Raw genomic sequence first — 16,983 nt, 5'->3', positions numbered from 1 at the left:
AGAGTGGATCCATGCGGAGCTGCATTATCAATGACACTTCACACTTCCACCAGACTCACTGGCGTTTTTGTTTAATAAATACTACACTCTGCTCTACCTCCACCAGTTACAAGGATTTACACTGTACTTGTTTATGTACTTATTTTTTTCCTACTCTCATGGTCCTATGGGACCACTTCGCGTAGCGGCTGGCATGGCAGCTTGTAGTCATTGTGATTTCATATCCTGTTGCTATAGTGTCAAATAACTAAATGAAACAAAACTTATAAGAAAAATGGACACTTGACTATGCATCAGTATTATATTAACTACCAAAAATGATAGAAACCATCCTCGAAAAAAAATTATTTCATGTGAATTTTAATGTTTTAGTCACACCCACTAACATGGAAGGGGTGGAGCTTATGACTTATACTGAAACCAGCCAACAGGGGGAGCTCTTCTTGCTTTGGCTTCACTTTTGAGAAACTGTTCCATCATCCATCTTTATATAGTCTGTGATTTAAAGCTATAACGTATAACCTTTGTTTCCTCCTTCTGACACTGAGAGAAATTAGACAAACACTGTAGACTTGTGTCTGTTGTACTTCTCCAGTCTCTTCTCTTCTTTCAGCATTCTCCAGTGTGGACAAGGCATACCAAAAGTAATCTGTATATCATTTTTGTCTCCGTCATTACAGTTTCTACCCTCTCTAGCTCCAGCAAACGATCCAAGTTGTTGATGTGAAACACAGCTACCATAAACAATCAAACTTGCGTATACTATAAAATGCAGAGAGATTCACCTGGCTCTGATAAGCTGAATCAGCATTGTGTTACTCATCTGCTAAGATCTTGCACATTACAGAAATTCACATATAAATGTAAAAGTTCCACACTCTAGTTTTAATAATGTCTTTTATCTTAACAAACAAATACAACACTTTTTTCAGAATGTAACCAATACATGAATGCATGTTTTTTTAATATGCTTACAGTATTACTGCCACAAAAGAACATAAGAGGTGCAATAAAATATATGTATTAGTAATCCTCTACTTACTGACTACTTATTGAGTTGTGAAATATTGTGAACGTAAAAGGTGTTCATTGAAAAAGACCCTAAAAGTCCATGAATCCTGAAAAGTTGATCTGACAATGGAGTACTAACACAAATACAATTTGTTCCATTACAAAGTATTACTCTGAGTCATCTGTAACGTCTTCTTTTATTCTGCCACACTTGGTAGTTTCCTCCGAGTCACTCTCCTGGGCCTGCAGGGAAGCACAAGGGAAACATTTAGTAAAACAGGAATATTTGAATCTCTGAACATGCAAGAATAAAGCAGCATTTAGGGGAAAAGCTGCAACTCACGCCATTTCAAACAAATTACCTGTTAACTGTGTCAGCCACTAATCATTAGCTTGCTAGAGAACTCCAGCAGTTGTCTTATCAGCCAGCTGCCCTCTACAGTTTCAACTACCTTTTAACTGACAAGTGTGGTTTAAAATTCACAGGAAAATGGCCAAATCAACAGGACTGGAGTCAGTCTTACAGTCGACTGTATGACCACTGTTATCCCACAGTGGGACATTAAAGGATTACTTCATTTTATTATTCACAAACTTGTTCGTTGAGCTTTGGATTCTTATTTTTCCCCTGCCTACAAGTTTCACCGATTCTGATATGCCTCAAATCCGATGAACAACCTTGATCCCTGTGTTTTTTTTTCTTGTTTTGATTTCCCTATCTATCATAATTATTCTAAACTGACACCGATCAACCATAACATTATGATAATATTGTGTGGGTCTCCCTTGTGCCTCCAAAACAGTTGTGACTCATCAGAGAATGGACATGGGCCTTCTGAGGGTGTCCTGTGGTGTCTGGCAACAGAAGAGTGTTAGTGAGGGGGGCTTTGAGTCCTATGGGTTGAGGGGAGGGGCCTCTGTGGATCATTCCACAGATAGTTGATCAGTTTGGATCAGTTTTAGTGAATTTGGAGGCCAGGTCAACACCTTGTGCTGTTCTTCATGTTTTTTTAGTTGTTCCTAAAGCGTTTTTGTGCCTGTGTCAGGTTGCATCCTGCTGGGGATGTCTGCTGCCATCAAGGAGTGTCATTGCTATGGGGTGGGGGGGGCCTGGTCTGGTCTAGGTGGGTGGTACATGTCTAAGTAACATCCACACGAATGAATGAATGCCAGGTCCAAAAGTTTCCCAGCATAACATTGAATTGTCATAAGATGGTCAATGTCATTTAATCTCCTGTCAGTGGTTTTAATGTTGTGGCTGATCAGTGTATATCAGTAACTAATTTTCAAATGTAAAAAACACAAGCAATTCTTTTTTCAGATCTGCTTGGTTAAATTCAAGTCTTAGATTTGCCCCTTTCTAAATAAGTGGAATACCTCATTTTCTGACTGCTCCTGTGGCTGTGGTGCACGCTGCCCCTCTTCATCATCATCATCATCGTCGTCGTCGTCACCACTTCCCTCTGACCTCTGAGAAAGAATCTCTTCGCCCTGCAGCATACAATACACACCTTGTTGAAGTTCACGACTCAAAAAGGCGCAGTCATTAACCCAAGTCTGTCTGAGCAAGCGTCACCTTCAGGTTGCGGTTCTTCAGGTTGCCGATCCAAAAGGCCTCCTGGCAGTTGTGGAGCGTCAGCATGGCCTTCACTCTGTACACAAACAACTCGAGGCTCTTCTTCAGAGCCGGTACGTGGTTGGTCAAGCTGGTATCCTGGCGAATCTGAGTGACGACAAAGCCACTTAGTTACAGAATACAAGTGAATACAAAAGCTGCACAGGAGAGATCTCCAAGAGTCTGCAGGTACCTTAGAATGACCACACATGTGATGGAGCTGCCGGGTGCTGAGCTGGAAGGTCTTCAGCAAGCTCTGAACATCCACCTTAAAAGGACAACGCATCAGTCACCTCATTACCAAAACTCTCCCTGGGGTTTAAACATGAAAAATGTTTAAATTCTATGTTTTAATATAATCTCTGTTGAAGGTGAAGGTTTTTGAAGCGTGTGAATAATGAGTGGAATAATGAAGTCAAGTGCCCAAAACTGCACTTCCTCAAATGTCCACTGGAGACTGTCTCCAAAAGTGAGTCAGCTCCCACAGACTGCAGCGCTAAAATGTCCTAGTTTACAGCAGAGATAACCACGCCCACCGCCTGGCACAAAAACAAATAAACAGAAGGTTTTGGTCTCTGGGGTTGGTTTCCTCTCACCCATCATCTCTTTGCCATGCATATCCAAGATGGCGACGGCGTGTACCTCCCACATTGGGCTTCAAAACTTTAACCAAATAAGCAAATTTCCCATGATGAAGGTGTGATGTAGCAATTCTGAAGCAATCCCTGTGATAAAATTGAAATTTCTTCTACTGCATTAATAATAATAATGATGATCAAACCTCCACACAGAGAAGGACATTAAACACACCTTCACAAATGCATTTGCTGCGTTTTGTATTTCACGTCTACCTTGTGCATCTTGAAACTGTAGTCAAGTATCGGCATCCCCAACTTCAGGAACGACTCCAGGAAAAGACGGCCATACTGCCAAACGCAACACGATAATCAATCAACACAAAGTTACACACAGTTAGATGTGAAATCTTACTCAGCGTCCAGAGTCAACTCACCTTTAAGCACACATTGAGCACTGGCCTCGAATCAAACACCTGCGAGGAGATCAGAGGACAGAACAGATGAACCCAACCAGGACACATGAATTATGACATTACGGTAACACTGAACATCTGATCAAACAGTAATCTGAACACTGGAAACACGTAAGGTCAACAGTCTGATCGGCATTTACAGCTTTATGGTCGCGTTAACAGATGTTTTACCTTAACTAGGTTGACCAGGATGTGAAAATCTCTGACAGCCAGGTTCCATGTCAGCAGTTTCTCACTCAGAGCCTAGAAAAAAAACAGGAAGATTCATTGTGCTTTCACACTGCATTCATTCATAAACGGTAGTAGCTGTGTCTTGTGTCTCATGTAGAATAAAATGAAAACAGGAAAACAGGAGAGAACAGTGCGACACCTAGTGGCTGACCTCAGAGCTGTCACTCATTTTGCCAGCAGGAATCTTCCGGACAGCTTTCTCCAGCTCTGCCAACAGCACTTTGTAGAAAACCAGGAACGTCAGCCTGGAGACAAACAGAAAATACTGTAAGAATGAGCTGCAGTATAATAATAATAATAAAACTAGGATGCAGCTAAGTGCTAGGGACGGTGAGGGCGCATGGATGACCATAAATACTGAGCTGAAGTTTCGGCTGTGTTATTGCTAACTCACAAGAAACCTTCAATATTACATCCAGTATATCTAACATTAAAGAGCTGGTGGCGGGGATCTACCTGCTGAGAGTGGGCCAGGACGCAGAGCTCTCATCCTTGGACACATTGAGGAGCTCAGTGATTCCTTCTCCAGCTATTTCCTCGACTGCCTTTAGAACGTCGTCAACGTGCTCCAGGTAGATGCTACAGAGATGCAGGCAGAGACAAGTATTTAAACAGGTTTGATGCTCACATACGATAATAAATACATTTAAACGGCATCAGGGTGCTTTAAAATGTCAGTAGAGAGATGGGGCTCGTGTAAGGATGAACAGTTTAACAGGAACGTGTTGAGGTCTGAACAAATGACAAACTTCATTTGTAGCTTCTGAGTCGCTATAAACCCACACAGCTACTTGTGTGGCATGTGTAAGGACAGTACACCAAATACAAAGCCACACAGTCAATCTACCCAAGCGATTTGCATTGCAAATAACACAAGGCACATAAAACTATCAGTTACTAAAGAGATGATGCTACTCTGCATCTACTCATTCACGCTACACACGGTATCTGTTCAGGTTCTTTTAAATTGATTAATTACAACAACAACAACATCGTCTTACTTGGAACGATGAGCACATGACTAATGGTGGGACTTAAAATAAAGGCCTTAAAGAGACAGGAGCTAAAACTGAGCGTTTAACAAAGTACCTAATCAGTCATCGTGACAACATATGGGCTACAGTTTGTTTTTCTTTTTAACCTTAACACATTAAAATACACCTATTTGCCAGTTCATTAGGTACACTAACAAATGCAATCTAATATAACAGTCTTGCACTAAATCTTATCTCTATAAAGGTTATGGTACTCAGTATTTGTTTAAAATAACTGAGAGAGCTGTTGATTCAACTGTGTTTTACAAGCCTGTGGTTTGTAATACTGTACAATTGTATTGTAATGGTTAGCCCTGCGATAAATTGGTGACCTGTCCAGGGTGTACCCCTCCTCTCGCCCGATGACAGCTGGGATAGGCTCCAGTGTGAGTGTATTTATCAGTTCTTTAAAGTTAAACTTTGTTTGCACTTCTGCAACAAATCTACAACGCCTGCATCAGTGTTCTACGTCATAAGTATTTACACTTGGGAACTGATGTGTCTGCATCAGTCTATAATTACTAGAACATCAGTCAGCCTCTAGTCAGCAGTGTTGACTTTCTCTGTGCACTTCAAACAATGGCATTCTGGACTGATGTGCTCAGGTTGGAGTTAAAGTTAAACAACAGTTACTGAAATAACAGCGATGCACAAAAGAGGGTTGGAAAGATGTGCGAGTAGATGGTGTGTTTGTGATGTGCGGACACACCTCAGGAGAGTGTGAAGTGCTTCGTTGAATTTGTTCCCCCGTTCTCTCTCTCCGTTAGCCGTCACCCAGGACTGGCTGAGGAACTGCCGCGCAAGAGAAGCTGGAAAGATTAAAAAAAACAAAAACAAAAAAAGATTGTCATCACACGCTGCTGGACAGTAGATGAGTGAATTAAAGGCGGTAAGGTATCACGAGTCTGACCGGTCTGCTCTCTGTAAGCAGCAGAACTTCCTCCTTTCTCCGACACAGTGGACAGAAGCTGGGAGAGACACAGAGCCGTGCTGAGAGTTGGCATTGTGCTTCGGAAGTTCAGCAGGTAGTTAAAACTGTCTCTGAAGAAAACAAAAGTGAAAACAGTTATTCTGTGATCTGTATGTGAAAGATCTGAAAAGTTACAAAGACAAACCCACATAATTTCTCCCACAAAAATCATTACTCCTAAATTGACTCAAACGTCTCCACTGCAGTCCAGTCAGTCTATTTTTCTACACCGATCAGGCATAACATTATGCCTAATATTGTGTAGGTCTCCCTTGTGCCTCCAAAACAGTTGGGACTCATCAGAGAATGAACATGGGCCTTCTGAGGGTGTCCTGTGGTGTCTGCTAACAGAATGTGGTGAGTGGGGGCCTTTGGGTCCTATGGGTTGAGGGGAGGGGTCTCTGTGGATCATCCCACAGATACTTGATCAGTTTGGGATCTAGTGAATTTAGAGGCCAGGTCAACACCTTGTGCTGTTCTTCATGTTTTTTTTAGTTGTTCCTAAATTGTTTTTGTGTGTGTGTCTGTGTCAGGCTGCATCCTGCTGGGGATGGCTGCTGCCATCAAGGAGTGTCATTGCTATGAGGTGAGGGTACCTGGTCTGGTCTAGATGGGTGCTACATGTCTAACATCCACATGAATGAATGCCAGGTCCAAAAGTTTCCCAGCAGAACGCTGAATTGTCACAAGATGGTCAATGTTATTTACCTCTCCTGTCATAATGTTGTGGCTGATCGGTGTACATCACCATGTATCATGCTTGCAATATGGTTACCTAACGACTAGCCTGCCCGACAAAGACTCTAAGCGACTGATCAGCAAGGATGACTGGACCAGCTGACCAATCAGAGCCAGATGGGCTTTTTTCAGAAGAGGCCTTAAAGAGACCGGAGCTAAAACTGAGCGTTTAAGACACAGGGTGAAAAGATCTGTTGCAGAATGTACAACATGAGAAACCTAATGCAGTTTTTGAATATCAAAGCCTGTAACCCTATTCTAGTAGACCTAAAAACACCTAAATTAGACCCTAAAACACAATTATGAACCTGTAAATGAGCATGTTTAGGCTTCTTTAATACGGTCTCTTATTTAGAGAAACACGTTTTTATTTTTTTGGTTTTGAGGCGTTCTGATTCACTAAAGATACATAAACCTCATAAACCAACCCACTTACTTCACAAGCTGCTCCATGCTCATCTCAGCAGCTCCTTCTTTGAGTCGTCCGGCCAAAACTCCCAGAGCCTTCTTCAGCAAGCTCCGTTGTCCTGGTTGACTAAATCCAGACCTGAAAGAGGCACGAACACACATGTATACAACAAATCATGAACAAATCTCAACACCGGCAACACTTTATTACAATTCAGCCGGCGCTGGTCGTGCTCACCAGCTGAAGGTGGTGTTGAGGACCTGCAGGAGCAGCTGGTAGCCTGACGACATTAACCGGTGCTCCTGCACATCTGTGGCAGGTCCATCCACAACACCGTTGTTTTCCGACAGCAGAATCTGTCAATAGGCACAAATGGAAGCGAGACAATCTTTTTAAGAGACTCCTCAGAGATGAGAAGATGACGATCAACGCTTTGGAGGATTTTGCACCTGAAAATGGTTGTGGCAGTTCTCCAGGTGCGAGCAGAGGGCAGGCATCAGCTGGACACAAAAGGAAGCGATATCTTTGGCGCTCCTCTGCTGTAGGTGGGAGAAGCCCACACTCTTGTCGGGCTTTGCCTTTACAAGAAACAGATTTCACTTAGTTATTATAAAGTCATACGGCTTTAACCGAACGTGGCTGCATTTAGAGCTTCATAGCATCTTGTCATAGCGCTTTAATTTATTTGCCACCACATGAAAATTGAGGAAAACAACGTAGTGATCTCTCTGTGTGCATTTTTTTCTTTACCTTGAGGAAAGGGGCTCTCTTGGCAGGGGCAGCTGCAAGACTGAAATCCACTTTGCGAAGCATATCCTCCAGCAGGAAGACGAGCTCAGCAGGACCCAGCACAACCTCCTCTTGCACCTCCATAACGTAAGAATAGATGTTTACATGGGGTATTTATTTAATCTGTGTGCAAGGATGCTTGGAGTGCGCTGTAATCTACTTAGCAAGAAAACTTACCTTGGTGTGGTACTCAGAGTCCAGCAGCGAGCGCGACAACAACCCACACTGCAGCACGCTAAGCAGCTCCATGTCCAGCTCTCTGAAAAACTGCCTGTAGGACGCCAGGCTGACCCCAGGCCGCGTCTCCTTTTCTTTATCCTTCTCTGGCTGCTCCTTCACAAGAAGCACAACCACACTTTCAGCTCGTGCGCCCGTTTGAAACAGAATCGTGTTGAGAGGTTAATGTTCACCTGCTGAGTTTCATCTGCTTCTGTTGCCTCCTCAGCCTGACAGATGCTGTCGGAGGAATTCTTACCGGGGGCCTTCCTCTTCTTCCCTGTGCCATCTAAATAACACATGAGTGTATAAGTCCACGATATAAGGACTTCTTATTAAGAGCATGGGTCCTCAGATAATGGTGCACATAACAGTACAGAGGTCCACTATGTGAAATTTTCAGCTTAAATAAAGCATTGAAATCCAAGTGGACAAAAGCATGTTTGACAACATTCTCAACATCAGCTGGGATTTTGTGAAAAGACTGACGTCGGCTCTTATCTCAGCCGGTCCACTGTCACCCGGATTTACCATTGGCAGAATCTGACGATTAAAGCCCTATTCACACGGAACAAGTTTTACCTGGGGACCTCTAGTAATTTGTAAAAAGTGTGGAGGTCGTCTGTGAAGGGCTTAAGTCAAACACCGATCAGCCACAACATTAAAACCCCTGACAGGAGAAGTAAATAACATTGACCATCTTGTGTTCTGTTGTCAAACTGTTGGACCTGGCATTCATTCATGTGGATGTTACTTAGACATGTAGTACCCACCTAGACCAGACCAGACACCCCCACCCCATAGCAATGACACTCCTTGATGGCAGCAGCCATCCCCAGCAGGATGCAGCCTGACACAGACGCACACATAAAAACATGAAGGACCTGGCCTCCAAATTCACTAGATCCCAAACTGATATCTGTGGGATGATCCACAGAGGCCCCTCCCCTCAAAGTCCCCCCCACTAAGAACATTCTGTTGCCAGACACCACAGGACACCCTCAGAAGACCCATGTCCATTCTCTGATGAGTCCCAACTGTTTTGGAGGCACAAGGGAGACCTACACAATCTGAGGAAGGTGGTCATAATGTTATGCCCGATCAGTGCATGTTTGACATAATATCTCTGCTGAATATCCTGAGACAGCCATGAAAGCACTGAAAACGTCGCATCATATCTACATATGTGAGGTGCAAACCAGAACAACATGTAAACAGTGGTAATACGGCTTTGCGTTGTTTTTCGTGTCAAAACAGATTAAAAACATCTTTTTTTTAGGTGTTGTTACCTTTTTTTGTCTTATTCACAGGAGCGCCGACACTAGGTACAATCCCGTCGGTGCTTTCGCCGTCAAAGTTGGCGACTGGGGGAACATACCCAGGTGTTTCTGAAAGACAAATTAAAGGGTTAAAAAAGTGTCAGTGGAACAGACTCTGCAAGGCAAAATGGGGAGATTTTGAGATCTTCTATGGTTTGATAAAAAGAAAAAAGAAACTGCACCTGCCAGAGCTGTCTCCAGCAGCGTCTGGAGGTAAGTGATGTTCTGCAGGCGAGTCAACACTTTCATCTTCATCTCAGTTTCCTTGAGCCTGCAGAACGCATTTATGACCTGTGAAAATCAGACTCGGCTTTAGTCTCAGATCTGAAAGAACAAGAAAAACAAAAAAACGCAGCTTTCTATTAACGTGCAGGTACCTCTCTGAACCAGTTGATGGTGTGAAAGAGCAACGAACAGAGGAACTCCCTCTCAGCTTTTGAAAGGCTTTCCGTTTTCTCCACGACATCCATGTCCGTTAGGATCAGAGGGCAATCTGTAAACGTAAAGACGCAGACATTAATTGCTTCACGGCCGCAGAAGGAGAGAGCAAACGAAAAGAGACGTGTCGCTTCCTCTTCCTCACCCAGAAGGCCATCGATCTCCCCCAGGTCTCCCTGATGCTGTTTCTCCTGACTCACCCTCAGGAGGCGAAACAACGGGGCCAGGCAGAGAGGAGACACTCGCCTGTCAGCACAAGACACAGAAATCAAAAACTGATGACATGCACATTTGAAAACACCGCTACATAAAGCATTTTCTATTCTTCTGCATTTCCTGGAAATGTAGAGAATCGACCGTTAAATTGTTTCAGTCTTTAACTGAATCTTGAATTATCGAGGAAACATTTTGTCGTCGTTCATCAGAACCAGTTAGAGGCAGTAGAAGTGAGGAGCCTTCTGACCTGTGTGCCTTCTTGGTTTGACTTTGCTGCTCCCCTTTGTTTTGGATGTCTTTGGCCAGCAGAGGCAACAGGTTGATGGCAATGCTCCCTTGACTCTTCTCATTGTCCAGGTTGTACATCACACCGGCTGGAAATGGGAAGGAGCTGAAACAAACAAGCAGGATGGATTAATAAATATTGAAGGAATATTAAAACATACTGAAAAGAATCATTTCTACAGCTGTTCATCGCTGACCCGGTTATTTCCAGCTCTATGTCCACAACAAAGTCGTTCTGGAAGTCATCTTGGACACTGTCTCCGATCATGGTCTGTTGGCAGGAGGAAGAAAAGACAAGGGCGGTCAGCTGTGCTATAGTTTCATCCTGCAAATGTTAATGAACGTTTATAATCTCTTGCGTTTGGAAGAAATTCCTGAGACTCACCTGCACCTGTGGGTCCAGGGTGGAGCTCATAATCAGGTTGGCCAGTTCGTCATAGTACAGGGCTGTAGCCTCGGGTGAGCTTTCGCTGCTCGACTTCACCAGCTCCAACAGGGCTGTCACCTGCAAACAAACACACACAGAGCGGACGCACAAACATGTTTAAAGGTCAGAATGGGTGCTACGTGTCTTAATAACATCCATGTGAATGCCAGGTCCAAAAGTTTCCCAGCAGAACACTGTATTGTCACAAGATGGTCAATGTTATTCACTTCTCCTTGTTGTTATGCCTGATCAGTGTATTAGATAATTACGCTCTCTAAAATGCTATTAAAGATGTCGGCTTCTGTCACACACTGAGAAATAAGGATAATGTGGGTCTGAGAGAAAACTATTTGTTTATCCGGGTCCGGGTCGCGGGGGCAGCAGCCTCAGTAGGGAAGTCCAGACAGCCCTCTCCTCAACCACTTCCACCAGGCGTTCCCAGGCCAGACGAGAGATATAATCCCTCTATCGTGTCCTGGGTCGGCCCCAGGACCTCCTTCCGGTGGGACACGCCCAAAACATCCTTACCAGGTGCCCTAGCCACCTCAACTGACTCCTCTCTCTTTTGGTCGCAGATATAGTTAAATACCATATGTAACCCTATAGAAAGGTAGTATTTTTAATCTTTTAGCTGATTTTCTAACAAAATACTGTATAAATGTAGTAAACTCAGCACTGTCTAAATGTGCCAACATTAAACAAACAATAACTTATTAGTAAGCGGTGTAAAAGCATGCATACTCTTGATTTCCAACACTTACCTGTCTGAACGTCTCCTTGGACAACGAGCCGCTCTGTAAATCATTCGCTTTAGACCTGGGGTGGAGGTGCAGGACAGGGCGTGTGATGAAGACACAGAGAGAGAAAAAGAAATGAGAGAATGAACAAGATAAGCAGGAACAATACTGCTAATAAAAAGGTGTGTGAGAAGCCTTTACCTGGAGGCGCCCATGCTGCCCACAATCATTACGGCACCGATGATGCCGATACGCTTGTACTTGGGCACAGTGCTGGAGAGCTGTTTGCGGATCACTATGTGCAGATCATCCTGAGGGGAGAAACACGCAGAGAATGATGTTTCAGCGCAGGAAAGAAGGGACAGAAAGAAAAGGCAGAGGAAGTGCTGCAGACTCAGAGATCGGTCATTTGTGAATATGTGACACCTGGATGTGAGATCCTTGCTGCTGCTGCCCGAAGGCCAGTCTGCTGAGGAGGTGGAAGAGCCGTCGAATCTGCTGGGGCATGAGGTTGTCCATGTAGTCCAAGATTCCCTGTGTCATATTACCCATTAGACTTAGACTTAATTGATCCACAAGAGAAATGACTTGGTCACAGTAGCTCAGTTGCACATAAAAACTAATAAATAAATAAATAAATAAATAAATAAATGCTCTTGAAAACTGCGAGTAAAAAGGAAAAATAGGTGTAAAATAGTTAAAAATAAAGAAATAAAAATTAGAATAATATAAAAATAAAATAAAGCAAAATATAAATGATAATTAAATAAATAAAATACATATAAAAAATCTAAAACATACATAGAAATTTAAAAAATACATATAAAAATATAAATAATGTAAAATAAAATATTAATTAAATAAATAAAAAAGCAGTATAAGCTTACACTGCATTTTATTTATTTAATTATTATATTTGCATATGTACAAAAAAAAAATAATAATAATTAATGCATTATCAGGGAACTACACCACCCAGGTCTATCATGTTAAAAAGTTTTTCTGATTGGGTCCTTCTGTTTTGATTGGGGCAGTCTCATGGGGCATTTATGGTTTTTGATTTTTATACTGTGCAGGATACTAGTGTCCATGCTTCCACACTCAGATCGTCTCATTACCTTGACAAACACTGCATACTGGGCCATCTCCGAAGGCTTTTCCGTTACCAGGCCACAGAGCAGCTCCAGAGCCACGTCCACCTCTCGACCCACGCCACTGCACACGTGGGTCACTAGAGAGCCCACCACTTCCTATAAACACAAGGTGGATAAAATGACACAAACTGGCGACAAGATCACAACTTAACAGAACGAGAACTCACCTGGCGGCAGTAAGAGTCAAAGGCGGTGAATGAGTGTCGGTACATGTGGCCCCCAAAAGGCACCACGCAGGGGTCTGGGGAGCGCAGCAAACTCTGAGCTAGAGCCAGGATGGACGGGAAGTAGCCCCGCATGACCTGTAATATAGCCAGCAATACACGCAATATGTGCATCAAGTAATAATGAACGGCTGCGACGGAATAAAAGAGTTATTTTTGAGCTAAAGATTGAGCCACCTGAGCGTAGTCTCTGAAGGTTTTCTGCAGCAGAGCCTCTTGGATGAGCCCAGTCTTCACTTTAACCTTCAGCACTCTCTCGGCTCCCCGTCGGCTCTGGTTGGCGTTGGTGGAGTGGAGGATGAACAGCACCAGCAGATCTAAGACCTGACGAGCGGCAAAGTAAAGAAACTGAGAGTCATGTATAAAATATATTTGGATGTTTCACATGGGACTTGTGCGATGCGCTGACTGCGAACTGGGGTTTTTACTGCGGCTTTCGTCATTTTTGTCTGTTCGCAGCCACGCAAAGCAGCAAAGACTTGAAAGCCAGGGTAGGAAAGTGCACAGTTGTGGAAACACAACCATGTTTAAATATGATAAAAACAAGTATTTGCATATGCTCCGATATCAGAGTGCCGACCTTTTCCAGAAGTGAATGAATGAATGAATAAGGCTGTTACATGCTGCTAAACTTTAACAGCAATTTGAGTGAACTAATAATAAACAGTTTAGTAGGAAATGTTTCAGAAACTGGGATAGTTTGTGCATATAAACATGAGTCAGAGTGTTCACCCAGAAAACCTTGAACTCACCTTGTGGTCCTCCACTTCTTCCACTGACTCTATCGCCTGACAACAGAAAACATTAAGTCAGAAATGCTGAATTTAAAAGATGAGTGGCAAAAAATATCTCTTTACTTTAGCAATTTAGCAAGAACAATAAAAAATAAATCTTTCACACCTTGAGCCAAGCTTCAGAAATGGTTTTCTGGAATCGCACTGCCGACTTGATGCAGTCCAGGATCAACGTGACGCTGTCTTGGCTGCTACCAGCCGCCTGCGTGGACGCGGCTGACCTGCTCCAGAAACAGACTCATTAGATGAAGTCACCAAGAACCCACCTCCAAACAGGTTCTGGGCCCCGCATGCATGAACTCACGCTGCCGCTGCTTTGCTCTTCATGCGGCTCTGAGAGGCCTGCAGCACGGGAGGAAGCACGCACTGCTCCAGCTCCAGCTTTTTACGAAGACTGCACACCACCTGCACACAGGAAACACACGGCATCCTTGCTGGTTTCAAAATAACTCATAAAACCACTATATTACTTTTTGATAAATGCTCCGACCTCGGATGCGTCAGAGGCTGAGACGGAGTGCAGGATGAATTTGACCACGACGGGCAGATCCTCCAGCTGCACAGAGGCCAACGTGGTCATAACGGCTCCACGGACCTGACGGGGCCAGAGAGTAACAGGTAAGAACACAGTGACATGTGTGTGTGTGTGTGTGTGTGTGTGTGTGTGTGAATTTGAGTATGCATATGTGTGTGTGTGTGCGCTACCTCTGTTAGCAATGAGGAGCTGAGGTTCAGACTAGAGAGGGCATCCAGGATGGGGACGGTCAACTGAGTGTTCTCGTGGAGCAACGAGCTACGGAGAGCAGCAACTTTAAATCAGCAGACTGAACACGTGAACAAAACCAGATCGGCAGGAGAGAGGCGGTGCACGTACTTGAGCTCCCTGGCGATATCGTTGTGCTGGGAGTCTTCCAGTATCTCCGGCAGACTGGTGATGATGTCGCGCTGGACCTCCAGGGGCGCGACCGACACCAGCTCCATGAGCTTCGCCGCCAGTTCCTGAAAGAAGATAAAAAATAAAAAAAAGATCACCGTCTAGAAAATAGGAGACGACTTAAACGTGATTACAGGGCGGACACGAAAACACCTCTAACAACCACATATGCACCTATCACAACCAAAATTACTACCTTGGTGTCCACAACTCTGTCTAGCCACTTGAGCTGGTTAATAATCAGGTGTGGGATACTGAGCGCTCCATCGCCAGATCTGTGAGGTACAAAACCACAATTAGAAAAAAACAGCTGAAGAAGACAATGACACACCTGCGTAGTAAATGGTTTAATAGTTAACTCGTGTAAACTTATGAAATACTGACCCTTCGAGCATAAACTCAGGGAGCTTCTCGAGCAAGGCGTTTACGATCGAAGTCTACAAGAAAGAGAACGTGATTAAGGATCTGTGGCGGAGGAATAGCGCGTCTGTTTTGCCTGCGTGACAATCCGCTCATACCTGCAGCATCTCGATGCCCAACAACATGCGCAGCAGGCTTTCCTGGAACGAGCTGACAGAACTGCAGCACGGAGGACAACGTGTCAGTCTGGTCATAAACACAAACACACACAAAGACCAGCTAAAAGCAGCCTGCTTCTCATGACGGTTACCTGAAATCTCCATCCGACACCCGAGGAACACAAGGAAGGAGGAGGTTCCTGAACCTGTCGTGGTTCTCTATGTATGAATCCAATCCGGTGATGAATTCCTGTATGATCTGAGCAGCGAAAGGGCGATTAAACATGACATGAGCCAGAAACTCTTTTATTTCTGTGTTTTAGTTCAGGGTCGCCGGTTTCATACTCACCCCGGGATACCTGGGACTCTTCTGCAGCTGTTTCTGCACCCGTTTCTGGAAAACGACCTGGTCGACAGCTGGAGGAGGAAAGATGCAAGTGAATGTCTGATTTCATCTAAAGACCCGGATTTGAGACTGAGTGCACTTACCGATCTCATTGGACGTGGCGCCGTGCTTCAAGGTGACACCTGCCTCCCTCATGAAGACATCAAATACACTTTCATTTGTCTCCTGTGGATCTGATTCCTTGGGCTGGCGACCAGTGCTGCGACTCTTCTTCGCCTCTGTAGGAAAAAGAATAATCAACCCCAATAAATAAATATATATATATATATATATATATAATATATAATCTTTCTCAGGATAGTCTAAGCTGTATATTTACAGTGTGATGTCATCTTTTAGTGGTCTAATGTTAGCTTGATGTTAACACTTCACCATATACCCATGCAGTGTTGTGATGTGACATAAACTTACTAGTAGTCGTCGAAGCAGCTTCTCCTGCATTCACAGAGGAGCGTCGCTTTTTACGAAACATCTAAATAAATATAATAAAAGTGAGAAAAAAAGTGTTAAAAGCTACACACAGAAAACCTAAACAGGAAAAATAAACAAGCCACGTATGACATTACATTACAGCAAACTGCTCTATGTAGTTAAATAATCCAGCGACTGTGACAAAAAAAAAAAAACATTCTTTAGTGTTTTATCAAAGTCATACTGATAAAAAAAAAAAAAGGATAAAACTACTTTTAAAAGACAGACGAACCTTCAAACGGTGCGACGCTGAAGAAGTTACAAAACAAACCTCCGCGCCAAACTGCAGGACGACGTCAACGTCAAGACGTCTGCGCTTCCGGCAAGCGCATCAAAGAGTACACCGGATCAAGCTGTTTCCGGGCAGGGCTTGCCTGCTTCCTTCTTCGCTTTTTCTTACTTCGCTAGCAAAAATCAGCCCACTAACGTGTTGTTTTACCAACTTAGAGGACACAGCCGCATTTTTATAAACTAGTCTTGAAGCTAAATGAAAGCAAACTAGCATCTACAGCTGAATAAATGAACACAGGAGGGTTTTAAAACGACATGTCACTCCCACCTGTGTATTATTTGACCTTGTGATGTTTGTCTTTGTTGTATGTATGGAAGCCTCTTTCTGCCATGATTAGAATATATTATATATACACATAAATAAAGGTCAATATTATGATTTTAAAGGTAAAAACTGTCACATGTACCAGTTGATAAATGTGTTAATGCAAAATGAAAGCTCCACTTTGCAAGATGTTGTTAAACTGGACATGTTTTGAGTGAAAATAGCAGGGACAGGGCCGCGCCGTCACAGTAAACAAACCCAAGCAAGTGTTTGTTTGTTTTTGCAATGACAACGCTAATCCTCCTTAAACCTGCATCAGCAATACACCGCAACACCCCCTTATATCTACCCTATGACGAGTTTTGCTAGTTTGGACAAGAGGGGACACATAGGCACACATAGGTCTTTATATTGGGTATTTGTCTGGAGGCTGTAACATC

At 43.5% G+C, this 16,983-nt stretch overlaps 1 protein-coding gene across 1 annotated transcript; it reads right to left on the bottom strand.

Annotated features, from left to right (window-relative positions):
- Nucleotides 1-891: 891 nt before the first annotated feature.
- Nucleotides 892-16,002, bottom strand: fancd2 (FA complementation group D2). The gene is made up of 43 exons (XM_084542417.1): nt 15,928-16,002; nt 15,600-15,734; nt 15,460-15,527; nt 15,263-15,369; nt 15,111-15,171; nt 14,977-15,029; nt 14,789-14,867; nt 14,533-14,657; nt 14,364-14,451; nt 14,149-14,253; nt 13,963-14,063; nt 13,765-13,879; nt 13,617-13,652; nt 13,042-13,188; nt 12,808-12,942; nt 12,605-12,736; nt 11,913-12,020; nt 11,688-11,797; nt 11,511-11,565; nt 10,708-10,827; nt 10,520-10,593; nt 10,285-10,428; nt 9,967-10,067; nt 9,761-9,876; nt 9,566-9,674; nt 9,354-9,452; nt 8,259-8,353; nt 8,026-8,181; nt 7,810-7,926; nt 7,509-7,637; nt 7,297-7,415; nt 7,087-7,197; nt 5,853-5,983; nt 5,652-5,751; nt 4,365-4,487; nt 4,060-4,153; nt 3,849-3,920; nt 3,639-3,677; nt 3,478-3,552; nt 2,820-2,894; nt 2,588-2,734; nt 2,389-2,502; nt 892-1,254 (listed from the first exon to the last, which is right to left on the bottom strand). The coding sequence occupies exons 1-43, from the start codon at nt 15,986-15,988 to the stop codon at nt 1,180-1,182; spliced, it is 4,356 nt and encodes a 1,451-aa protein (XP_084398543.1). The 5' UTR covers nt 15,989-16,002; the 3' UTR covers nt 892-1,179.
- Between the last annotated feature and the right edge of the window lie 981 nt (nt 16,003-16,983).

This window comes from Chelon labrosus (assembly GCF_963514085.1).
Source record: "Chelon labrosus genome assembly, chromosome: 4".
Taxonomy (NCBI): Eukaryota; Metazoa; Chordata; class Actinopteri; order Mugiliformes; family Mugilidae; genus Chelon; species Chelon labrosus.
This window is presented reverse-complemented; position numbering and strand designations above follow the sequence as displayed.